This window comes from Salmo salar, chromosome ssa02 (assembly GCF_905237065.1).
Source record: "Salmo salar chromosome ssa02, Ssal_v3.1, whole genome shotgun sequence".
In the NCBI taxonomy this organism is placed as follows: Eukaryota; Metazoa; Chordata; class Actinopteri; order Salmoniformes; family Salmonidae; genus Salmo; species Salmo salar.
In genome coordinates this window covers 37,226,816-37,253,317 of record NC_059443.1, presented here as the reverse complement: position 1 = coordinate 37,253,317, position 26,502 = coordinate 37,226,816, and the positions used below count along the sequence as shown (strand labels likewise).

Here is a 26,502-nt window from a genome sequence, read left to right as displayed (position 1 = left end):
TACCACACCATTTTTTACATTTTAGTCATTTAGCAGATGCTCTTATCCAGAGTGACTTACAGTAGTGAATGCATACATTTCACACATTTCTTTTTTCCCCCGTACTGGTCCCCCGTGGGAATCGAACCCACAACCCTGGTGTTGCAAACACCATGCTCTACCAACTGAGCCACACGGGACCGAGGAAGTCTTCCATGGAAGTGCCTCTTTAGATTGGAGTCAACAATGTGCTTCTAACTGGCATCATATTAATATTTAACTGCAGTGCCAAGCACCAAGGGGCACATTCTCTCCCTGTGATTTGTCTTATCCTTACTCTTTTTTCAACATGGTGGATATTTTTGCTTGAAATGCAGTTTTGCTGGCATCATTTCAGGGGCTTTGTTTCTGTATTGCAGTGGCTTTCAAATGTTTTACATGGATTAGGATATCTAACTAAGACCTGCGACGATGCCCACTATTTCATTATTTTCTGGATTATATTTCATATTTCAGTGGTTTACATTTTGTGTTTTGGTATAAATAAAGATGACGTTAGTACATCCCTTTTTTTTTTTACAACTCGTTTAATCTCGTAACGTGATCAGCATATAGGCTACTTTGCAGCACATGTGATTATTTGTATCCCAGTTCAATAAGCGCTTGTGTTGATGGAAGTCCAAAATATACATCAACATCCATTCCATTCTATTACTTTGCATAATGGAAGTCTATTCCGCTATGAAATGTGTTCATTATGTCCTCCTGCCATTTATCCTTTCTCAAATTATTGTTTAAGAAAAACACTGCAGTCTGTTCCCAGATGAAGAGACAGAATCAGCTAGAATTTGTGGAAGTAATCAATCAAAATGTCCAACCTCTGAACTTCAAATGTCAACATGCCAATTTTATGAATGGTAGATTGTTGATTTGGTCCAATTACTGTGTCAGACCACATGACAATAGATATCATAAGCGTGTTATCTGAAAACAGCTCTCTCCCTTTCATTGAAATATGACTCAGTGGCTTGTGACTAATTGCGGTAGGATTTACTGTTGGTTATCTGGTTCACCTTTCCTGTGTTCTCATAAAGCACGCCTGTCAGAGCTGCATGATGGGCATGTTGAATATTACCGCAGAGCAGGAGGGACACTCCCATCCCTATCCCATTATTTAAAGGCCACTGACTGCCCCTCCCACAACATCCTGCCTCAAACTGGGGCAAGAGAACATTTGGGCAACAACATAAACTCCCACAACACATATAAGAGGTCCATGTGAAATGATGAGGTTTATTGATTGCGTTATGACAGTTACTGACAGCTTGGACATATTTCCTGACAGATTTCTAAGTGGAACATGGACCATTGCGTTTGACCTTTTGAAATTTGTCTGCTGTTGAATGCATTGACAGTTGGATTTTGACAGACACACATGAATGGGTGGTTTGTGCAGACTGCCAAAAATGTCACTGCAGGAGTAACAAATGAGTCTGTCTCCTACAAGCTGCAGTGCAGTATTCCACCTTTGGTTTGTTATTGATCACTGAAATTAAGGATTTCATTAGCTGAATCCAATGAGATGACTGCAGATGGTAACCATGACACTTGTTCATGAAGATGCCATGGCATCAATAATGACACGGAGTCTGCACAATGTTTCCTATTTGTGAAAAATATAATTAAATGGAGGAAACGATTTAACATTGTATGGGTTAAATCAAAAGTCTGCCTCAGAGTTACGTACGGTGCTGTATGTTATGCTTAATGAATCAAAATCATCAAAGCCCTTTAAACCATGGAAGCGACATTGTGGTATTCCAGCTAATGACATTCAGGTCAATTGTGAGAGGAAGAGCTTTAGTCAATGGATTGTAGCTTAGCGAAACATGGCCAAGGGCACAGATCACACTGAACATAGGGTTGGTAATTATCCATGAATGTTAAGCAGCTCAAAGTTTTTCAGCAGACATCAAGTGGTAGCCTCTGGTCTCTTCCTTCTCCTCAGACATATTTTTCTCTTTTTCATTATAACCCATGATTTATAATTTGGTGTTGTTTATTAAAAAAAAAAGGTCAATGTTCATTTGGAAGTGAAATGAAGCGTCTGACCATACTTTAGTAACTTATGAACTTATGATGCATTTTCTTCAAATGCAGACTTCTGTACGACCCCTTAGGACTATGTGGAGTTTGTTTCTTCATCCTTTGTCTTTCCATGGTCTCTCTGAAGGGATACATAGTTTGGCCTTGTGTAATGCTCATCTGATTGTTTGCAAGCTTTTTGGCTAGATTGTTTGTAGGCCTTTTAGCTAACTAATTGCTCTACTGGGTTTAACAGGGGCTCAACTTGGCATGTTCAATATGTTGACGTTCATCTCTGCCAAGGGTTACGTGCAATTGTATTTAAGAGGGCTTTTTGTATTCCATTTCACTCTGTGCTGCAACTGAACTTTATTAGGAGTTGGGTATGGTAGTTTGGGGATACAAGGTCCTTGGCTCACTTTCATTTTACAGTTATTTTTATAGCTTTGGCCATCTGAGATGTGAGAGCACTTTATTTTAAGTGGTTTTCCTAAAGCAAAAATAATCTGCTCATAATAACACCTGTCCAATCTGGTCCTGACATTCTGTAGAATGACAGACATTTTGAGTGCTCTATGAGACACCTAAACCAGAAGTAACGACAGGGATTTCTTGGCAATAGGACCACCACTTTAGTATCTGTCAGACAGCAAGGACAGCTCAAAATAATCCCTGACCTTGGCAGTAAGCAGTTCCTGTTTTAGAAGGATCAATAACAAGCAAACACAACCAAGTGAACAGCTCTGTGTGACTCCATCCTTAGTGAGGATGACCCTGTGGGAGCCAAAACATGTCTGTTCATTAATGAGGACACACATGGGGACAGAGAGATCCGACTGATTCTCCAACAGTGGGGATATTACACTTCTTACTCTAGCCTAATCTGCTGCTTAGAGTTGGGAGTATGTGCACTTGAGCCTATGGGAGATCTGTTAAGGCCCTTGGACATTATGTAAAAATGTTAACTAGGATCACAAAAGAAAGAAAAATCTCCCCCTGAGTTATATATTCAAGCAATAAGGCCCGAGAGGGTGTGGTATATGGCCAGTGTATCACGGCTAAGGGCTGTTCTTAAACACGACGCAACGCGGAGTGCCTGGATACAGCCCTTAGCTATGGTACATTGGCCATTTCCACAAAGCCCCAGACATGCCTTATGTCTTTTATAAACTGGTTACTAACGTAATTAGAGCAGTAAAAATAGATGTTTAGTTATACCTGTGGTATACGGTCTGATATACCACGGCAAATCATTTTGCTAGGGTTTCATTTACTCAGGCAAACAGAATATAGGGATAAGCCTTGGGAGTGCTCCAGATAATTTACCCCCTGCCTCTTTTGTGCCGAATACCCCAGACACCCCATTTCATAAGGCTATTAAATTAACCCCAATCTGATCGGTAGCTAACGGATGCCCAGACATCCCCTGAATCACAACTATATATGATACATGTGCAGTCTGACAGCAGGGCATTGATCTTGTGTTGATATAGGGGGAAATAAAACAACCACGGGTGATGTGCCTTGAGGCTTCTGTCGACATGCTGATATGCTGATTGAAGCCAGTTCCTGCCTGCGAGATCAGCAGCTGAGCGAGGAGATGAGTCCACTAATAGGCTGTCATCTGAGGCATTTGGGTCTGATAATTGCAGGAAATGTTTCAGCCTGTTTCAGGCAGACTAGCGTTCTTCATCCTCCACAGGGGGGGAATCGGTTTAGGGGTGCAACATGGGTAAACACAAGGCACCCGCAGCCGGATACCACTCAGCCTGAGGCCGTCATCTAACACAATCAATTCAAATCAAATCAAATGACATTTTATTTGACACATACACATGGTTAGCGGATGTTAATGTGAGTGTAGCAAAATGCTTGTGCTTCTAGTTCCGACAGTGCAGTAATATCTAACAAGTAATCTAACAATTCCCCAACAACTACATTTACATTTTAGTCATTTAGCAGACGCTCTTATCCAGAGCGACTTACAGTAGTGACCTAATACACACAAATCTAAAGAGGTGAATGAGAATATGTACATGTAAGTATATGGATGAGCGATGGCCGAGCGGCATAGACAAAGTGCAATGGATGGTATAAATACAGTATATACATGTGATATGAGTAATGTAAGATATATACACATTATTAAAGTGGCATTATTTAGAGTGCATTGTATAAAGTGACTAGTGACCCATTTATTAAAGTGATCAGTGATTGGGTCTCAATGTAGGTAGCAGCCTCTCTGAGTTAGTGATTGCTGTTTAACAGTCTGATGGCCTTGAGATAGAAGCTGTTTCTCAGTCTCTCGGTCCCAGCTTTGATGCACCTGTACTGACCTCGCCTTCTGGATGGTAGCGGTGTAAACAGGCAGTGGCTCGGGTGGTTGATGTCCTTGAAGATCTTTTTGGCCTTCCTGTGACATCAGATGCCCTGGAGAGCCTTGCGGTTGTGGGCGGTGCAGTTTCCGTACCAGGCTGTGATACAGCCCGACAGGATGCTCCCGATTGAGCATCTGTAAAAGTTTGTCAGGGTTTTAGGTGACAAGCCAAATTTCTTCAGCCTCCTGAGGTTGAAGAGGTGCTGTTGCTCCTTCTTCACCACACTGTCTGTGGGAGTGGACCATTTCAGTTTGTCTGTGATGTGTACGCTGTAGATGGAAGGGGTTGGTCTGAGGTGAAGCTGTATATTAGTCTCCTCTTCTTTCTTGGTTGTCTTGTGCTGTCACTAGCATGTGGATAACAGCGTTAGAGCACAACATGGTCACGGATTAGGTTGAGCTGAATGACTCAATGAAAAACACTACTATTAAGCCGCAGCTTTTTTACTGTGATGAGGTTTGGCGTGGGGGTAAAAGTCAGAGAAAGCTCTTGTGTTACGGCTGCAATGGAGACTTCATTCAGAGTAATAATGTGGAGCTGGAAGGGGAGCTATAGTAGAATAGCTGATGTACTAATCTTTTAGTGCATGAATTGTCAATGTGCTATATGCCTCTGTCGGCCGGTATGAAGGCGTGGTCGGGGTTCTCTATGGCATTACTGGTCTCCATCGATCCTCCTGCAGATGATATTTGTATGGTTTGCTTTTTCCAAATTATTCATAAACTACCGCCCCTAAAATAATCAATTTCCCATCAATTGATATACTGTATAGTGTTCACTGTATCCACTTTACCATTTGATGTAAAAAATAAAAGGTTATTTTAACCCTGTCTGTGTTGTGTTCCCAAGGGCCATGGGGCAGATGTATGGGCAGTGACTGTGGCCCAGGTGGCAGCCAGAGTCGGGCTGTGTGGTGTGCCCACGTGGACGGCTGGACCACCCTCCACACCAACTGTGACCAGTCCCAGCGGCCTTCCAACCAGCAGAACTGCTTCCGTGTATGCGACTGGCACAAGGACCTTTACGACTGGAAACTGGGTGCCTGGAACCAGTGTGTGTCCGTGTCAGCAAGGACCTTTGGGGGCATGCGGCCATACGTATGCAATGGGGGTGAGGAGGGCATTCAGACTCGGGAGGTGGGCTGCATACTAAAGTCAGACGAGTCTCCCGGAGACGACAACATCTGTGAGTACTTTGAGCCCAAGCCTCGACTAGAGCAGGCCTGCCTCATCCCCTGCCCTCAGGACTGTGTAGTGTCTGAATTCACCCCCTGGACGTCCTGCTCAAAAACCTGTGGAACCGGCCTAAAGAACCGGGTGCGCAGTGTCCTGGTGCCTCCGCTCTTCGGGGGTTCCGCCTGCCCAAACCTAACCGAGTTCCAGACCTGTAAGCCAGGGCCTTGTAAGGGGCCTGAGGGGGTGTACAGCCTCAGGGTGGGGCCCTGGATGCCCTGTTCTCTCCCCATTTCCCGGCCGGTGCGGCAGGCCAAGCGTAAGAAGGGTAAAGGGGGGGCCAGGGAGAGGCCTGGGGTCAAAGACCCTGATACTAGGGAGCTGATCCAGAAGAAACGGACCCGGAACCGGCTCAACAGGCAGGAGAGTCCCTTCTGGGACATCCAGGTGGGATACCAGAGTCGCACGGTGTCCTGTGCACACAGGAACGGGAGCACGGTGGGACTCAGGTAAGTGGCTCAGCATCAGTATTTCAGGGTCTGGGGTAATACTGGTGCCTTAGTTTGTGTCTGTGTGCTGGTTGTCCTTTAAAATTGTACTTTTAGTCTAAATGGGCAAACCATGATATTTCATTGGTCAAAGGAAACCATGTGTTTTTGTCCTTTCAGAACTGTAATTCTGTGAGTCATCATAGTGAGTTATCTCTTGGCTTGTCCTTAAATAACACTCAATCTTAATATAGGCACAAACCTGCCACATGTCTAAACAGGCCTTTGCAAGGGCTTGTTTTTATCTTCTTTCAGAACTGTAAGCATAGTATTATGTTGTGAGGTGATGTTCTGTACTGATGTACAGTGGATGACAGGTAGGGGAATGGTTATTTGTCTCTGCTTTGCTGTCAAAGTAATGGAGCACTCCCACTTTCTGATGTTTACTTTCAACGGTGGAGATGACAACTCTATATTCACTGGTGCTCATTCCGTGACAGGGATTGAATCTTAGCCAGCACTTTGTAAAGCACTTTGAAAGGTCTTCTGTAATCTTTGACTGTAAAAGAGCAGGATGAGTTGCACAATGCACATGATTGTATTGGTATTGTTACGTGTGCAGGTGAGGAAAGATAAAAGCATTTCAAATCAAAAAGCTTGATTATTAAGAGTCATTTCAGTTCAACTTAAAAAAGTACAGTCATTTATTTTTAAATGCTGTTGACCAAATACTTTTTATGAAACTCTTTCATATTAGGAGTATGGTTCAGGTTATCAATGATTCAGGTTCTTCACATACTATATCTTATATACGATATACAGTAGACAAGACTGCATGCGTGCCCTTCAAGTAAACTGACATTTCCTTGGGCCCTGTCTTCGCTTGATGCTGTCCCTAACTCTATCTTGCCTTGAAGCTCTTTCTTTTGCGTTGAATGATGTCTTTGTTTTATGCTGAGTGACAATAACTTCAAATGTCAGCACTGTACAGTACCTCTCATCTTAGAATCCATGAGGTCTTTCATCTCTAGCAAGGAGAGCTACAGTCTCCGTTATATAGCCTTACATCCACATTATGTATGTGTCACATGCTACAGATTTGATAAATTATGTACTAAATATATTCATTAATGCGCTGTTGGGGCCAATTTCTCAGCGGTGGCTGGGATCAAATATTTCAAAAGAACCGTCAAAACAAATCTTACGCCCTTAGGAAGGTAAATATTAATCTTTGACTTGTTTATTTCTGGTTCTGAAATATTCATTGTTGTTTTTGCCACTTCAGAAAAGTGGATCAAACTTCCCAGCAAACCAACATTGTTTCTGTGAAAGTTCCCAGAACATTTGTTAGGTTGCGGCAATGTACTCATAGCACAAAAACTGTCCAGTTGCGATGATGATTATACAATATTTGTATAAAACATTTGCCTGATGTTGCAATAACGTTCCCAGAACGTTGCCCTCATATTTTCTTGCAGCAGTTTGTTATAAAAACTTTACTAGTACATTGTGTTATTACATTACCTGGAAACCTAATGAGAACATTTGGGGGAATGTTCTATGATGGTTGTTACAGATGTTGTGCACAACATTTTTGTGAATGTTAATAGAACATTCCAAGGATATTTCCTTTAAAACATTTTCTGAATAAAATAAAAATGTTCTTATCAAAAACATTCTTTGTATGTTTTTGGGATGTTATCATCCTAAAGTTAGATAAACCCCTAACTAGATCTTAATGAGAATCTTAGCTAATGTTCTGGGAATGTTCCCGGTTTGCTGGGTTCTCTCTGAAGCGATACCCAGTGAATCTAGGCAGTCGTCCTCCGAACATCTTGCTGACTTCATTTCCCATTTTGTTTGATGTACATTTGTCATCGTTGGGTCACAGCTTTCTCTTGACTCATTAGACTTTGTTTTAGCCTGGTTGTAGAATAGTGGCTGGCTTTACATGTACTCATATGAAAACAGCATGCATGTGTAGGCTATTTACTGTAGGTTCCAGTTTACATGTTGGCCTCTGAAGTTTCCATTTACCACCAGAAGCACTTCTAGAAAGTATCACTTTACATCTTTTAGTTCAAATTTGAGTCTCTCATATTCTTCCATCCTTATGTTTCTCTTCACTGGCCTCACTGGCCTTCCAACCATTCCACTCTGTTTTCTAAACTGTGTTTCCATCAAGGCGCTAAAAAATATTGTTAAAAGTTTTCTCCCAGGGTTTCACATTCCCTGACCCACATAGTACAGCCAGTTTTGTAGGCTTCAATTGTACAACATGTTTCTTAGCCAAAGCCTTGTGTAATGAGCATGTTTGGGTTCAATGTGGATATTCTTCAGAAACCAAACTCTGTTTTGTGGAATTTCATGGCATTTCTTGTTTGTCATATAACCTTTATTGGTTTTAAAATGAGAGTTTGAGTGTTTTGAAATATTATTACTCTCTTATTTCAAGTGAAATTGTTTGTCTGTCCCCGTTCTGTCTGACTGACGGAGATTTTTTTTTAAAGTATGACTACTTTTAAGACTTCAAAACCCCTACAACAATGCAGAATATAATAAAAAGTTGACACAACAAAAATATCAAATACTGAAAGAGATTGAGATGCCGTGAAAAGGGTCAATGGACGCTTTAAGGCTTTTTAAGCATGTGTGAAGTTTCATCTGAGTCAGGAAGCGAGCCATTATCCTCACTGTGTCACAAAACCTTTGTTTTAATTCCTGAATGTTGTTCACTGAGAAAGATACTCTAGCAGCGGGCCTTGCTGGCAGCACAATGGATCTTTGTCGTGACGTCACACCTGCAGGCCCACCACATCAAACAATTCAAAGGTATCTTCATCTGTGGAGACAGAGTGGTTAAAAACACAACTCAGGCTCTTTTTCAAGCGTTTTTCAAACCAGTTTCACTCGTTTCTAGCAGAAGTGTGAGAAGCTAGAGGTGAAGTGTGGCATCGGCGTCGTCTAAATGAGAGGTTTCTAAATGAAGCAGAGCTGTAATTAGCAGTAAAAGCTCCTCAGCCGCAGCGCCTCAGGGAAAGGCAATGCATGCAACAGAGCAAGGAACAGAAAATGGTCGGCATTAATTCCTAGTCATTTGAAGGAGCTTAAAGAGGCAGCATTTATTCATAAGCTCTAATTGCAAGTTGAATGATTAACAGAGTGATTGTTTTTGGTGATTGATCAGTTGTGGTTACTACTCTGATGCTTTTGAGGCACTACCCTTCAGAATTGATGTAGATATGAACCTAGTATAAGTAACTTTATGTATTGTATTGTATTACATGTACAAAACCCCTCTTCTCATGGTCCTTTGAGCCGGATTTGAACCAGCAACCATTTCCCTACCTAAATGTGGGGGCTGTTGTACAAACCCTTTTCATCTTTTTTTTCTGCATTGTTTATTAAGTTGTGATGATTCTGAATGAAGGGTTGAGTACTAGGGTTCAATGCCAGTCAGTTCCCTAAGGACTCTTGAATACAGCTTATTACAACATGCTTAGTATAATGTACATTATACTATAGTACAAGTATTAGTACATTATAGTATATGATAGTATTAGTATCATGTACTTACATCCAGCTCATTGATGAATGACCTCTGGCTTCCCATTGTCTTTTGACAGGTGGTGGCGTCACCCAACACAACCGTCTATCTGACCTAAAACAATGCTTCCTTGATGAATGACACACTGCAATAGACAGGACGAAAACCAACATTCCACAAATTCAACCAACATATGCCAAATTCTACCTCAAAATGTACCTCAACTGTCTTTGAAACCCAGTGACCACTTGTTCTAGGACCTACCAACACACACAGGGCTCCCTCAGGACCAACTTTCACATCCACTGTTGCAAATTGCAGGCAGCTTGCAGACTGATCTCAGATTACTGACCTTGCCACTCCTCTGCTCTCGCCTCACCTCTGTGTTCCAGTCGGTGTCTGCCCAGGGACCTCCCTCTGACGGTCCAGTCCTGCATCCTCGCTAAGGACTGTAAGCTGAGCGAGTGGGCAGACTGGGGCCCCTGCTCCAAGGCCTGTCTAGACCCAGACCCTGAGTCCCCCCGGGGCCAACGCTCCAGGACCAGACGCGTGCACCAGTTCTCCGTGGGGGAGGGGGAGGACTGCCCGCCTCTGGAGGAGAGGGAGCCATGTGACCCCCAGGGGGATGGAGTACTGCCCTGTGCCACGTGAGTGTCACTTAGTGTCATGAGGATGTGTGGCTGTATGTGTGGAAGTTATAGTTTTACACTAAATATATGGTAAGAAAGATACGGACATTTATGGTAGGCCTAGAGCTTGAACGTGGGTTAAGTCAATGTTGTATTAGTGGAATTTAAAATGATGAAATGTCGTGTCCAAATGTAATGTATTACACAGTAGTACCAGTGTGTCGAAAGATACTACCGTACATAGTTCAGGAACCTGATAGGCCTCCAGGAAGTTTTCAACAAATTGGAACCACTTAGTGCACTAACATCCCAAAGTCTACTGGATTCTCACTGACAGAGGTGATACATTCATTCTGTTGATTTCCCATTAGCTACTTCACCTAGCTAATTCGCTCTCCTGGGTGGCCCGTAGGAGTTTGTTTGTGTGGGCCTGTGTCTGTGGTGGAGGAGAGAGCATATGGAGAATGATTGGTGCAAGTGTTTGAGCTTTTGCCAGACACAGACTCCAGTCAAGTGGAGTCTATGACAATATTGTCTCTCCTGTAACCTGCCACGCAAACACACACACACACACACACACACACACACACACACACACACACACACACACAGATCATATCCCGTCTTTACACAACCATTCACATAACACTTGAGCTTTCCTGTTCCGATTCTGCGAAATACTTCAAAACCCCACCATCTATAAAACTATCAGTCGTGACAAAGCCTTTAAAATGGATTATTTTTATGACTAAAATGCATGTTTTCATATTACTCATGTGTTACTTGGATTGGAAGCAATTAGCCAAACATGGCGTTGATAGCTACTGGAGTTGTAGTGGAACGATAAGGATTAGTGTAATTGAAGTTTGGCAGCTGCAGCCTCAGATGCAGGTAGAACAGATCAACACACAAGTCACAAATGTGTTTTTATAGCACAGACATGTCAGGGATTTGATTAGCTAAAGAAACATCAGTCAGATTTGAAATGTGTTTTGACAGCATAACCCCCACACACCCATCTCTGTCACCGTCACAGCTACACCTGGAGGACTACAGAGTGGAGCGACTGTAGGGTGGACTCGTTGCTAAGCCAACAGGACCGTCGGCGTAGCAACCAGACCGGCCTGTGTGGGGGAGGGCTCCAGAATCGAGAGGTGTACTGTGTCCAGGCCAACGCCGAACTACTGACCTACCTCAACAACCTCAAAGACAAAGATGGTAATGAGGCTTTTCTATATATAACACTTTTCCATAACAAAGTTTTTCCTATATATAAGGGACTGATCAAAATGTATTGGGGGGAGGGGCTGGTCCAAATCTAGGTGTCATAAACAAATATGCATAACATAAAAAATATTTTCACATGACCCTCCCCTTGTACATTAAAATAAATGGAACACCCTTCCCCCTCATAGAATTACCTATAAGTCATGTTTACGACCCTGTGTTTATAAACATGGATATCGACTTCAGCATACATTTGTTTCACAGTCGAGGGGACAAAAAGTCAGGGGTTCGCAGACTACCCCAGACGAGCCATATTTATAATTATATAAAATATATGCAAAGAGTTTACCACCAACAGTTTTCTGTGCCAATGCACCACACAATCAATAAACAAAGCATACCGACTTAGGGCACTTCGATATCATGCTTTGTCTTTTCAACACCACAATAAATAGACTATGTCAATCTCCACAAACAGAAAATATTTCCCTCCCTACCTTGTAGGCCTACCCAGTATAGAAGGCTTGACAATCTCTGAATGACATTCAACTTTTTAGTGTTTTGTAACAGATGACTCTTTCAGTTTGGATTGATTGATTGATTTTATTTGTCAGTAAAAAAAATATATACATATATACAGAAATATTTTTTAAATAAGTCTGGGACTTATTTCCATTGTGGTCCCTATTTTCTACTATTTTCTACATAAATACATATACTTACATTACATAGATACAGACACATTACAGAGATAGAGACGCATTACAGAGATAGAGACGCATTACAGAGATACAGACACATTACAGAGATACAGACGCATTACAGAGATACAGACGCATTACAGAGATAGAGATTCATTACAGAGATACAGACACATTACAGAGATACAGACGCATTACAGAGATACAGACACATTACAGAGATACAGACGCATTACAGAGATACAGACGCATTACAGAGATACAGACGCATTACACAGATAGAGACGCATTACAGAGATACAGACGCATTACAGAGATACAGACGCATTACAGAGATAGAGACGCATTACAGAGATACAGACAAATTACAGAGATAGAGATTCATTACAGAGATAGAGACGCATTACAGAGATAGAGACGCATTACAGAGATACAGACAAATTACAGAGATAGAGATTCATTACAGAGATAGAGACGCATTACAGAGATAGAGATTCATTACAGAGATAGAGACGCATTACAGAGATAGAGACGCATTACAGAGATAGAGATTCATTACAGAGATAGAGACGCATTACAGAGATAGAGATTCATTACAGAGATAGAGACGCATTACAGAGATAGAGACGCATTACAGAGATAGAGATTCATTACAGAGATAGAGACGCATTACAGAGATAGAGACGCATTACAGAGATACAGACAAATTACAGAGATAGAGACGCATTACAGAGATACAGACAAATTACAGAGATACAGACAAATTACAGAGATAGAGACAAAAAAATACTCAACCTCCAGATGAGTATGAGGGGGGAGTTTAAGTACAGTTCTTACCAGCTTGTTTAGCTAGTAGCGTATTCTTAAGATGTTTAGGGCTGCTGGTGAACTATGATGTGCAGGCATAATCAAAGCCACACGGGACAAGCGCACTAGCTAGGTTTCCATCCAATTGGTGACAGATTTTCTAAAATCTTCATTAAAACAATATGCCATTTCAGAGTTTTCTTTAGGAGACAACATGGCAGGGAAGATGTTAATTTACCGGACATTTAAGACATTGACCAGGTATCTATATGCATTCAGATCCGACCTGGCGCATCCAGCTCCATCAATAAACGTGGGATATTGGCCAAATGAGCCACATTTACATTTTCTTAAACAACCTATAGCAAATGACAAAAACACTATTCCTTGTGTTTCGATGTGTAGCATATGCAAAACATTATAGCCTATTTTTTTATTGGTTTTTAGGCTACTTTTTTTTTAGGCTGCTGTCAGAAATTTGAGCACAACATGTATCAGGGCTTAGATGTCCACTGTATGATATTAACATTTTAATAAATATATATAGCCTATATAAAGGAAGAGAAGCTTAGACCTAACCCTAGAGCGATAGAGAGAGAAATGCCGGTGACATGCTACGACACAGACAAGCATTTCTTTATGTGAGATGGCTACTGCGTCTGCTATACAGATATAGAATGCAGAAGGAGGGTAATTAGTTCCTTTTCAATCAGAATATTTTGTATAATGATAAGCATTATATTGTTAGATTATAGAAGTAACTCTGGTAGGCCTGAAACAAGTCTTCCTCACCTCAAGTTCAACTGTCAGAGTCCGATTGGAGCGCCGGGGCGCACTGCTTTCACATCATAGGCCTGCAGTAGCTAAAGTTTAATTATAGCCACACCTAACAAACCTTCACAAATGTTTCTAAATTGTATTAGGGTAATATCAAAAGTAAGCCAAGTCATTGTTTATAGGGAAAATTGTCACGTCCTGACCCTTGTAAGATGTCATTTTCTATAGTAGAGTAGGTCAGGGTGTGACAGGGGGTGTTTTTGGGTGGTTTTCTATGTTTTCCATTTCTATGTTATATTCTAGGTTTCTATTTCTATGTTGTTGTTTTTGGTTGATCTCCAATTGGAGGCAGCTGGTCCTCGTTGCCTCAAATTGGAGATCATATTTAAGTTGGGGGTTTTTCTATTGTGTTTGTGGGTAGTTGTTTTCCGTTTTGTTGTCTGCTGCCTGACGGAACTGTTTGCTGGCGTTTTTTTGTTTCTTTGTAAAAGTGTTTAGTTTTAATTAAAAGAATAATCATGAGCACTCAACACGCCGCGCCTTGGTCCCCTCTATACGACGCACGTTACAGAAAATACAAGCAGAAGAGCAAATGTAAATGTAAAAAAACGCAGTGCCCTTCCCTGTGCCCAATAAAAAAACACACAACCCTCCCCCACACCTCCCCCGAGAAAATGTTGATCTTTCCCTAACACTTTCCTATAACAAAGTCTTTCCTATGTAAAACTGTCTCAATACCAAAATACGGATGCATATCTGATGGCGTTATGTTCATAAACCATCCAACCATCTCATGTGTAATAATAAACATCATAGAAGACTATGCTATAACATGACAAATGTTGTCCCACGGCTGATATTGTTGCATGTCTCAAGTCTGTAAAGGTTGTATGAAACAGTCCCAAACATTTCACAACAAAGACAAAAATAGTTACATGTTGGCACACCCAACTATTTCAGCATCATTGTCTCGTGTCTAACAAATTCAGTAACACACATTGTCATGTACAGTATTCACAGTTCCATTCCTTGTGTCCATTCTGACATTTCCTAACAACGGCAGTATCTGAATAACCCCATTAAAATCACGCTTTGTGCTCTACAATTAGCGTAGCCATTACAGAATTACCATAGCAACTCTTGAACACTGCATACTACAGCGAGAGGCAACACGGGAAGTGGAGCTCCTTTCATAACATAACCTGATTTGTGCATCGTCAACTGTCCTGGTGTGACTCTTAAGCCTTAGAAAAGTGAGTGCACTCCGGCTTTGACACTCAGTCCTGTCAAGCCCAGTTTAAGTCAATGCTGCACTGGTATTTATAATAGCAAGGATTCTAAGACTAAGCACCACCAGTGGAGATGGTGTGAGAAAAACAATAAGCATTTCCATTACGCAAGAAGCACAATTAGCTAGCATATCAAATCAAATCAAATTGTATTGGTCACATACACATGGTTAGCAGATGTTAATGTGAGTGTAGCGAAATGCTTGTGCTTCTAGTTCCGACCATGCAGTAATATCTAACAAGTAATCTAACAATTTCACAACAACTACCTTATACACACAAGTGTAAAGGAATGAATAAGAATATGTACATATAAATATATGGATGTGTGATGGCCGAACGGCATAGGCAAGATGCGGTAGATGGTATAGAGTACAGTATATACATATGAGATGAGCAATGTAGGGTATGTAAACATTATATAAAGTGGCATTGTTTAAAGTGGCTAGTGATACATTTATTACATCCCATTTTTAATTATTAAGTGGCTAGAGATTTGAGTCAGTATGTTGGCAGCAGCCACTCAGTGTATATCAGGAGATGTTCCTGTCGTTGGAACGGTAATTGTTGGTGAGGTGATAATTATATTCTGACAATATTTTTGTGCACAGGTGAAAGTGCTAATTTGAGCTTGAAGGGGGCAATCTGCAGTTCAAACAACAACAAAGTGTTAGTTTCAACCATGTTTTGAGGCTATACAGTGTATTTTTACAATTACAGTGTTTACAAACATTGGAGTAAAACAAGTTTATATTTTCGGGTTCGGATGGGGTAAACAGTTTGAGGCATTTTTAAGTTATATTCTTCAAGGATCAATGTGTATATATCATTCATTTAAAAGTTTTAAAAAACTGTGTAGCGATCGCAGATTGCCCTTTTAAGTATGATGAAGATAGACGTATCTCTCTTGTTGTGACCGATACACCACAAGACACAAACACACACACAAACTCTGTGTGTCATGTCATACACAGTACACACAGCAGTGTTATCTACAGTGCCTTCAGAAATATATTTACTCCCCTTGGCTTTTTACACATTTTGTTGGGTTGCAAAGTGGGATTAAAATGTATTTAATTGTCATTTTTTGTCATCTATCTCCATGAAATACTCAAATGTCAAAGTGGAAGAAGAATTATATATATATATATATATTTAAATGTAATGGAAAATAAAGCACTAATATGTCTTGATTAGATAAGTATTCAACCCCCTGAGTCAATACATGATAGAATCACATTTGGCAGCAATTACAGCTGTGAGTCTTTCTGAGCAAGTAGCTAAGGGCTTTGCACACCTGGATTGTACAATATTTGCTGACTATTCTTTGAAAAAAAAATCAGGCTCTGTCAAGTTAGTTGTTGATCATTGCTAAACAGCCATTGTTAAGTGTTGCAATAGATTTTCAAGCCGATTTAAGTCAAAACTAACTGTAGGTCACTCAAGAACATTCAATGTTGTCTTGGTAAGCAACTCCAGTGTATATTTGGCCTTGTGGTTTAATTAGTTGTCCAGCTGATAGATGGCTTTGTCTCCCAGTGTCTGTTGGACAGCAGACTGAACTAAGTTTTCCTGCAGGATTTTTCATTTATTTTTAGCCCCCCAAAAACTCCCTAGTCTTTGCAAATGCCAAGTATACCCATAACATGATGCACCCATCACCATACTTGAAAATATGAAGAGTGGTACTCAGTTATTTGTTGTGTTGGATTTGACCCAAACATAACACTTTCTATTCAGGACAAAAAGTTATTACTTTAGTGCCTTACTGGAAACCGGATGCATGTTTATTAGAATATTATTATTCTGTACAGGCTTCCTTCTTTTCACTCTGTCATTTATGTAGTATTTTGGAGTAACTACAATGTTGTTGATCCCTCCTCAGTTATTTCCTATCACAGCTATTAAACTCTTTAACTGTTTTAAAATCCCCATTGGCCTCATGGTAAAATGTCTAAGCGGTTTCCTTCCTCACCGGCAACTGAGTTTGGAAGGGTGCCTGTATCTTTGTAGAGACTGGGTGTATTGATTTATCATCCAAAGTGTAATTAATAACTGCACCATGCTCATACTCAATGTCTACTTTTTTTACCCATCTACCAATAGGTGCCCTTCTTTGTGAAATATTGGAAAACCTCCCTTGTCTTTGTGGTTGAAATTCACTGCTCAACTGAGGGACCTTACAAATAATTGTATATATGGAGAACAGAAATGAGACAGTCATTCAAAAATCATGTTAAGCACTATTATTGTAGTCTATGCATTTTATTATGTGACTTGTTAAGCAAACTTTTACTCCTAAACTTATTTAGGCTTGCCGTAACAAAACGGTTGGAGACTTATTGCCTCAAGACATTTCAGCTTTTTATTTTTAATTAATATATTAACATTTGTAAAAAAACATAATTCCACTTTGATATTATGGGGTATTGTGTGTGGATCAGTGACACAAAATCTCAAATTAATCCATATTAAATTCAGGCTGTCACACAACACAATCTGGAAAAAGTCAAGGGGTGTGAATACATTCTGAGAAAATGCTTGCCTATACTCGGTGTCACTAACTGTCGTATGTCTTCACGTCACTACCGCAATTTGGGCTTCTTTGCATTGACAATAGTCTCTCTCTCTCTTTCTATCTCTCTATCTAACCATAGATACAGTACTAAAACCACATCATGTCCTCCTGCATGTTGAAACACACGTTTGGTATGCAGTTAAAGATTGACTGACATTAAAGGAGAATGTACTCGTGATTTTGTTGAAATGTATGTGTATGTTTGTGTTCCCACGTGTGTCTGGTGTGTGGGAGTTAGAAGGGAGAGTGTTCTTATCTTCCTGGCGCAGGATTCCTCTTCCTCCCCATCAGGGGGGTAATCTCCCCAGCTGGCACATAGATAGAGGCAGACACAGGCAGAAAGTGCATCAGTGAAGTCTGCAGCAACCACCACTGCATGCATAAACTAAATCACCACGCTCTTAGAAGAACACATCCATAAGCACAGGTCCAGGATCACCTTACCCTCCCTAAATCCAAACCTTAACCATTCTAGAGGGGAAAATCCAAAACTGACTGTTGATCAGTTTCTAGGGGTAACTAGACTGATCTTATTAGAGCACCTTCAATCTGCATTTTTAAAGATCGACAAGTGTATCCCTGCAGCGCTTCCCATCCGTATTCTTTCGACAAGCCTCTTTCTCATATTGGAAAACCGCTAGACTCCTGTAGCAGCACTTAACGTATGCCTCAACTTCCGAAACCCTCTCCCTTTCCAGTGACTGCATTGCTAATAGTTGTATCTCCCTGTGCCCGCAGAGGGTCAGACCTCAAACCAGCAGAAGCCTAGTGTTCCCCCTCTTCTATCCATCAGCTTTGAAGTTACAGGTAGGTGCTTTAGACCAATCTGAACCTCCTCTTTCTGCCTTGTAGACCGCGTTCTTCTCCTCCTTGCTGCTTCTGTCTTCTACTTTTTCCCGTTCCATTCCTAATAATGTGTCTCAGTTGAAGTATGTACTGTTAGCATGCATTTCTGTTTTGATGGATGATACTATGACAGTGTTTTGATAGGTTGGCCTCTCCGCAGATTTTGCATCTCAACTGGTGTAGTTTTCTGAAACACCAACATGTGTTTCCAACTAAGTTTGAGCATAAACGGTTTCAAGAAGTGGTACGGAAAAAGGACAACAAAGTATTTGCCTGGCACATCGGGACAAGTTTTTATGCTTTTGTGGGAATGGTGAAATAACTCAGTGTTGTTTTTCCAAATGGAATATGCAAAGCATCTGTGAGATGTTTTTCCCCCTGTTTTTCTACTCTGGCACACAATATGCAACACTCACATTAGCTGCACTAGGGACATTTGTTATTGTAGTTTCAATACAATGCAGGAAATACAAGCACAATGCATAAATTGTGTAATGAAGATGCTGGGTTTTTCTTTATCACAAACACCACTATCTGTTGGTCGACAATTTCTATTCAGAATGTATTGATGTACTTAGATTTAAGTCTGTTCTGCACACTAATAATACAAGGATTATCAGGCTTACCAAATGCAGTATTTGACTATTTGTAAGGGAATAATTCCTTTTGCATATCAATTTCAAAGCTGTGCTTGCTTTTCGCTGTACGCTCGGTATAATTATTTTTCAGCTCTCTTGACTTGATAAGACTCGAAGCGCTGAATGTATTGTTGGAGCTGTCAGACTTAGGGAGAGAGACGTGTGAGGACATCTTGATCTTCACATCCTGCTTAATGAGAAAGTGTATTTGTGTACAAGTGTAATTGATTGAAAGTGTTGCAACCATTGATGCAATGTTTGGATCATAAATTGAGTGTCTGTACGTGTGTGTGCACATATACAGGTGTGTGTGCGTACGTGCATTTGTGCATGTGCATGTGTGTGTGTGTGTGTGTGTGTACGTCTGTTCGTGCTGTGGCAGAGGGGTGTAAATTTGACAGTGTAGCCAATGGTAGTGGATTTTGCTTTGGACAATCTGTTAGGAGATCAAGAGCCTTTGTTGCATCAACCAGAACAACCAGCACTGTGCTATGTTCCAAAACAGTTTCGATGTGACAGACACACAAAACCACTCACCAACTTTCCACACCAACTTTCAAACAAACCCATTTATTCAAGTGCATTTAAGAAACATCCAGAAAATGGCGTCTCACAGTCGGCCTCACTTATCCTCCTGCCGAGAAAAACAATCTCTCTTTTGTTCCTTTGCATGAAGTGAAGTTCCTCTGCGGGAATATATGCATCGTGTACACAGCTTCTAAATCTGAAGCGCTACAACAGGGGAATCATAGCACTGGATTATTCTTCATGGAATATGTATGAGAGGAGACACTGCAGCTCTCTCACACCTTCGGTACAGCCTTCATGTGTCTTCAGTGAGAGCGGTGGGCCTGTCTTCATGTTGTTTCAAGTGTTAGATAGCGCTGAAAGGTTCATCAGAGTTCATTTATCACCCTGAAATGCTAACAGTATGCTAACAGTGGGGCGATAAACAAAGGGAAATGGCAGCACTTCACAGACTGTAAACCTTTACTGTGGGTTTTATGTGCTCTCTTCTGGGACCTTGTTTTTGATTTATTTTACCTTTATTTAACTAGGCAAGTTAGTTAAGAAAAAAATCTTCTTTTCAATGACAGCCTAGGAACACTGGGTTAACTGCCTTGTTCAGGGGCAGAACGGCAGATTTTTACCTTGTCAGCTCAGGGATTCAATCTTGCAACATTTCGGTTACTAGTCCAACACTCTAACCACTAGGCTACAGGCGTGCATATAAGTAAAAACCAACGTTTTTTTTCCATTTGGCATTTTCCTCTCCATTATCATAACCAAGAACACTGGTAAACATTCTGCATGAAAACAAGTACAGGATAAAATCAAACAGATGAATGGAAAATATACTCAGTCGATTCCAAGATAATACTGAAATACCACTGCTGTATCTAATCTAACAGTTCATCTGTTTCTCAGTATATTTGTTCCTCTATTTCTCTGTATTTGTCTGGGTATATCGGAATATTTCAGAATATATCAGTATATTTATGACTATGTTAGTATGATTATGTTAGTATGTACAATCCCCTAAGTATTTGTTTGGACAGTGAAGCTAAAATGTTTAGTTTGGCTCTATACTCCAGCATTTTGTATTTGAGATCAAATGTTTCATACAGAATCTCACTTTTTGTTTGAGGGTATTTTCATACATATCTGTTTTACCGTTAAGAAATTAAAAATACTTTATGTATCTAGTCTCCCCATTTGAAGGTGTCAAGTGGTTGGACAAATTCACTTATACAGTATGTGTATTAAAGTTGTAAAATGAAAGCCATATTTCTAGCATACAATGATTGCATCAAACTTTTGCAGTTTGTTTTGGTTGTGTTTCAGATTATCTTGTGCCCAATAGAAATGAATGGTAAATAATGTATCTTTATTTTTAACTCTGCATTATTGGAAAAGGCCCCGGTATTCTACTGTTAGTTTCCACCTGTTGTTTATGAAGCATTTGACAAATTTGATTTGATTTAATGTGTACCATGATTACGGATAATCATGAACAAATCGTGAACAATGACGAGTGAGAAAGTTAGAGGCATAAATATCAACCCCCCCCCCCCAAAAAAAAAAATGCTAATGGTGAGAGGTTAGCATGTCTTGGGGGTATGATATTTGTGCCTTCTGTAACTGTGTCACTCAAATGGGGGGACTACATACAGCAAGTGCTTTAATTTCTAAACAGATGTATGAAATACAATTCAATTAAAGGTAACACTCTGTTCTGTCTCCTCAGGAAACATTTGATCATTTTAATGAAATTTAAAATGTAATGTTTTAGCTTTACTGTCAAAATAAATACATAAGGGAATGTATATATATTTCTGAATATATCAGTATATTTCTGACTACACTGTAAGTATATTTGTATGCCTGTCCCTTATTTCCATGTCCCTAGCATCCCGTCCTGTGGACAGCAAGCTGTGTGGGGGTCCCATGCCCAACACGTCCCAGCTGTGTCACATCCCCTGTCCCATCGAGTGTGAAGTGTCCCCATGGGGGGCCTGGGGACCCTGCACCTATGAGAACTGTGATGTTCAAGAAGGAAAGAAAGGTGTGTGGATAAGGGTTTGAGTGGGACTACTGTATGTCGATCACACTTTATTTGGATAGTCCCATATAGATGATCTACAGATGGTCACACTATCAACAAACAATCAAATGCTTGCTAAGGTTAGGGTTAGGGTTAGGTTTAGAATAAAGGTTACGTAACAGATAAGTTTAGGGTTGGGATAATGGTTAAGGTTAGGGCTAGGGTTAGGCTTAGTGGATAGTAAGTTGAAATGCTGTTGACAGTTATTGAACATCTACTGAACACCTATACCTGAACACCATTTATGAATATGGCACTGTTTCAGAAGGTTATACAGTAATTATCAGTGAATATATAGTAGTTGGTGTTATTGTAGCCAAGTCCTCTTAAACAAACCTATTCTGGCATAAATGTAGTATCTAACATCTGTGGGTGGTTCAACACCCACATGATAATTACACGCTGGCTCTTCGCAATGAAATCCTCTCGTTTGTATCAATTTATGGTCAATTTGATCACAGTATGTGTTAAAGTGCCAACAATTAACTAGGCAATTATTTGCTTGCACTTGTACACTAATCCCAATCTTATCATAGTAGCATATCCTATTATTCCATTTCGAATTCCAAAGGAGGACAATTAGGCATATTATGCATTTTTTCAGAGTTTTTATATATTTTTTCCATATGGTTTTATGTATTTTTCATTATACATTTTCATATTAAATGGAATTATGTGTCTTTTTCCCTTCGGCAGGTTTTAAACTGAGGAAACGGGAGATCAGCAATGAGCCAACTGGTGGACCAGGGAACTGCCCTCACCTGGTGGAGGCTGTCCCATGTGACGAACCCAGCTGCTGGGTCTGGCGCCTGGTCAGACTGGATGAGTGTATCCCCGACGGGGAGCTGCCGTGTGGCTCCGGGACACAGATACCTCAGGTCCAGTGTGTCAACAGCACCGGTGAGGAAAATCATGGTGATAACTAATTATCAGCTAAAGATTATTTCAATTGGATTTTTCCTTCGTTAATTCCATTAAACTTAGTCTCCATAATCGTTGCTGTGTGATTGTAGATAAAGCTCTGTGATTGCAGTCTATAGGTTTATTGATTCGGTTAATGCACATTATAGAGTTCTTTATTTTCAGTGGACGTTTGCTTGACTAATTCATGTATAACACAGCCAACAGGCAAACTGACTGAAATGACGTTGTTACAACCAGAAAATGGTTGAAATGTTGTCATTAAGACGTTATTTCAACCAGTTATGCCTGCTAAGCTAGCATAGTACAATAAAACTGTACTATAGTATTCTGACTTACTATTATGCTCAGAATCCACCACATTATTAGCTCAGCTCCCTGATCCCCCCCAAGAGTAGCCCACCACTTCCAGATTAACTATTTACATCTGTGATGAATAAAGGTGTCCGCACGCTTCCCAGCCGAAACAGTTCGGAAAAGTTTGTGCATACAGTGCGTTCATAAAGTATTCAGACCCCTTGACTTTTTCCACATTTTGTTACGTTACAACCTTATTCTCAAATTGATCAAATAAAAATGTGTCCTCATCAATCTACAACAATACCCCATAATGACAAAGCGAAGTTTGCAAATTTCTTACAAATAAACAACAGAAATACCTTATTTACATAAGTATTCAGACTCTTTGCTATGAGACTCGAATTCGAACTCAATTGCATCCTGTTTCCATTGACTAACCTTGAGATGTTTCTACAAGTTGATTGGAGTCCACCTGTGGAAAATTCAGTTGATTGGACATGATTTGGAAAGGCACACACCTGTCTTTTTAGGGTCCCACAGTTGACAGTGCATGTCAGAGCAAAAACCAAGCCGAGGTGGAAGGAATTGTCCATAGAGATCCAAGACAGGATTTTGTCGCAGCACAGATCTGGATCTGGGGAAGGGTACCAAAAAATGTCTGCAGCATTGAAAGTCCCCAAGAACACAGTGTCCTCCATCATTCTTAAATGGAAGAAGTTTGGAACCACCAAGACTCTTCCTAGAGCTGGCCGCCTGGCCAAACTGAGCAATCAGGGGAGAAAGGTCTTTGTGAGGGAGGTGACCAAGAACCCGATGGTCGTTCTGACAGAGCTCTAGAGTTCCTCTGTAGAGATGGGAGAACCTTCCAGAAGGACAACCATCTCTGCAGCACCCCACCAATCAGGCCTTTATGGTAAAGTGGCCAAATGGAAGCTACTCCTCAGTAAAAGGCACATCATATCCCACTTGGAGTTTGCCAAAAGGCTCCTAAAGACACGCAGACCATGAGAAACAAGATTCTCTGCATGATGAAACCAAGATTCATCTCTTTGGCCTGAATGCCATGTCTGGAAGAAACCTGGCACGAAAGCATGGTGGTGGAATTATCATGCTGTGTGGATGTTTTTCAGTGGCAGTGACTGGGAGACTAGTCAGAATCGAGGGAAAGATCAACGGAGCAAGGAAGAGATAGAACCTTGATGAAAACCTGCTCCAGAGCGCTCAGGACCTCAGACTGGGGCAACGGTTCACCTTCCAACAGGACAACGACCCTAAGCACACAGCCAAGACAATGCAGGAGTGGCTTCGGGACAAGTCTCTGAATGTCCTTGAGTGGCCCGGCCAGAGCCCACAATTGAACCCGATCGAACATATCTGGATAGACCTGAAAATAGTTGTGCAGCAACGCTCCCCATCCAACCGGACAGAGCTTGAGATCTGCAGAGAAGAATGGGAGAAACTCCCCAAATACAGGTGTGCCAAGCTTGTAGCGTCATACCCAAGAAGACTCGAGTCTGTAATCGCTGCCAAAGGTGCTTCAAAAAGTAAATACTTATGTAAATGTAATATTTAGATAATTTTTTAATGTACTTTTGCAAAAAAAATTTAAAACCTGTTTTTGCTTTGTCATTATGGGTTATTGTGTGTAGATTGATGAGTGAATTTTTTTTTTTAATACATTTTAGAAAAAGGCTGTAACGTAACAAAATGTGGAAAAAGTCAAGGGGTCTGAATACTTTCCAAATGCACCGGAAATTATGACGACATTTTATGACATTTCTGTTTATTTTGGACTTCGGTGAGGGTTTTTTCAGCTGTTCGGGCACATACAATTTCTTATAGAGGCAAGTTCGGAGCCGAAGTCTATGCCCCCTTCGTCGGTGATTGGTCAACAGAAGAGAGTCTTCAATAAAGGCAACTAATTTTCAAGCACATTTTTTGATTGAGAAATACTGCACCTAACATCTTAGTTAGATGTAAAATTGAGCGGCTAAGAGCTCCTTGGCAAAATGTCAAAATAAATGACAGTTATCTTAGATTAATTCGGATTATTTTGAGGAAATGTATACTGGCTACGGCATCTCAAAATGGACAAACAGTACTATTGACACTTTTTCTTGTTTTTCAAGCGAAGGTCTTTTAAGGGAGTATGCGAGCACACTCATTTAGTTTGGCTAACCGAGTTCAGCTAGGCACCAGCCGAACTGAAGCATGCTGATGCCTTAAATCAGGGTCTCACCCTCTGGATAAAAAATCATATGTTGCTCAAGGTGACCTCTCTACCAACCCTCTAACATATGGCTATACTGTAAGTGAGTGAAGAGCTGGGAACGACTAGAGAGAGAATGGTGGTTAGCCGCCCTGCCATTTATCATGGCTGCCATTTATCATGGAGTTCTCTCCAGACGCCCTCGCCCACCTCACATCCCCCTCCCCGTCTCCTTTAACACTTCCCAAGCCCTCCCCCCTTTTCACTCTCTCAGCCAGAGCAATTAAACCCTGCTCACACTAAATCAAATCAATTCTCTCTGGCCCTGAGTCTCGGGGACTCCCTTAACTTTGCAGCTTCGTGGTTTTACTGCTCCACTTTATTACTGAAGAATGTTTGACTGAAGAGATTGGTAGTCGGTGCAGAGAGATGCTGTCTGGGTTTTTCAGCAGGTTTCAGAATGTGTGTGTAATTGACAAAGATGCTATGTTATCAATCCCAGGTATAGTCGCCATTCCTAGTTTGAGCGTTATGAAAGCGATATAGAGAGATATCAAAGAGATACACAGAGAAAGATACAGGCACTGTAATGGATTGAGTCCAAATCATACTCTTGCGATACTCCTTTGACAATGACCTCTTATCATCCTCCAAATTCGGGAAAAACTGAAACATCCTATGTTACATTGTCATCTCACCTCATACAGGACACATACTGTACATGTACATCCACTAGTGGAATTCAGGGTTATTGCCAGGTCAGGTGATGTCTTCCTAGTAGCTCTGTGAGAGGCACAACCTCTTTGTGTTTTTCTACCTATCTTGACTGGCGTTGACTGATTCCCCCTATCTCCACTGATGTTTGTTGTGTTATGATTTTGTGCTACTTTTGCCCGAGAGACTTTGGGTCTGTCTGCCGTACTGAGGCTGAATTTTATGAAACTGCCACACCAACAACAGCCACACGGAGACAAAAGTCTATACAAATGTAATTGAAACTCCACTGTCGATACTGAGCGTTTCTGATATATACTAATATTCACTGTTCTGACTCATTTAAAGGGAACCGTTTTTCTCAGTTCACTAAGCCTGGAGTTTTTCTAATAAAGGGTGTTCTGTCCATTCATGTTTTTGCCACCGTGAGAGCCACTGAGTTTCCCTGTCACTTCACATTTCCACACTGTCTCGGTTCAGTCACGATTGGTTCACTGAACGCTCCTCAAAGTGACATCTTAATGTAAAGGCGGACCGATCGGAGGGTTTGAAGCTCAACTCATCCTCAGCCTGAAATTGCAAAAACCAACCGTCGGAAGATCCATATTTACT

General features: G+C 40.9%; 1 protein-coding gene across 1 annotated transcript in view; it reads left to right on the top strand.

The window, feature by feature from the left end:
- LOC106582184 (thrombospondin type-1 domain-containing protein 7A-like) overlaps positions 1 to 26,502 on the top strand; it is a 101,935-nt gene that overhangs the window by 33,618 nt on the left and 41,815 nt on the right. Inside the window, exons 2-6 of the mRNA XM_045703364.1 lie at positions 5,292 to 6,123; positions 10,042 to 10,296; positions 11,315 to 11,496; positions 21,552 to 21,707; positions 22,443 to 22,646. Coding sequence (XP_045559320.1) covers positions 5,292 to 6,123; positions 10,042 to 10,296; positions 11,315 to 11,496; positions 21,552 to 21,707; positions 22,443 to 22,646 — 1,629 coding nt within the window. The remainder of the gene's footprint in view (positions 1 to 5,291; positions 6,124 to 10,041; positions 10,297 to 11,314; positions 11,497 to 21,551; positions 21,708 to 22,442; positions 22,647 to 26,502) is intronic.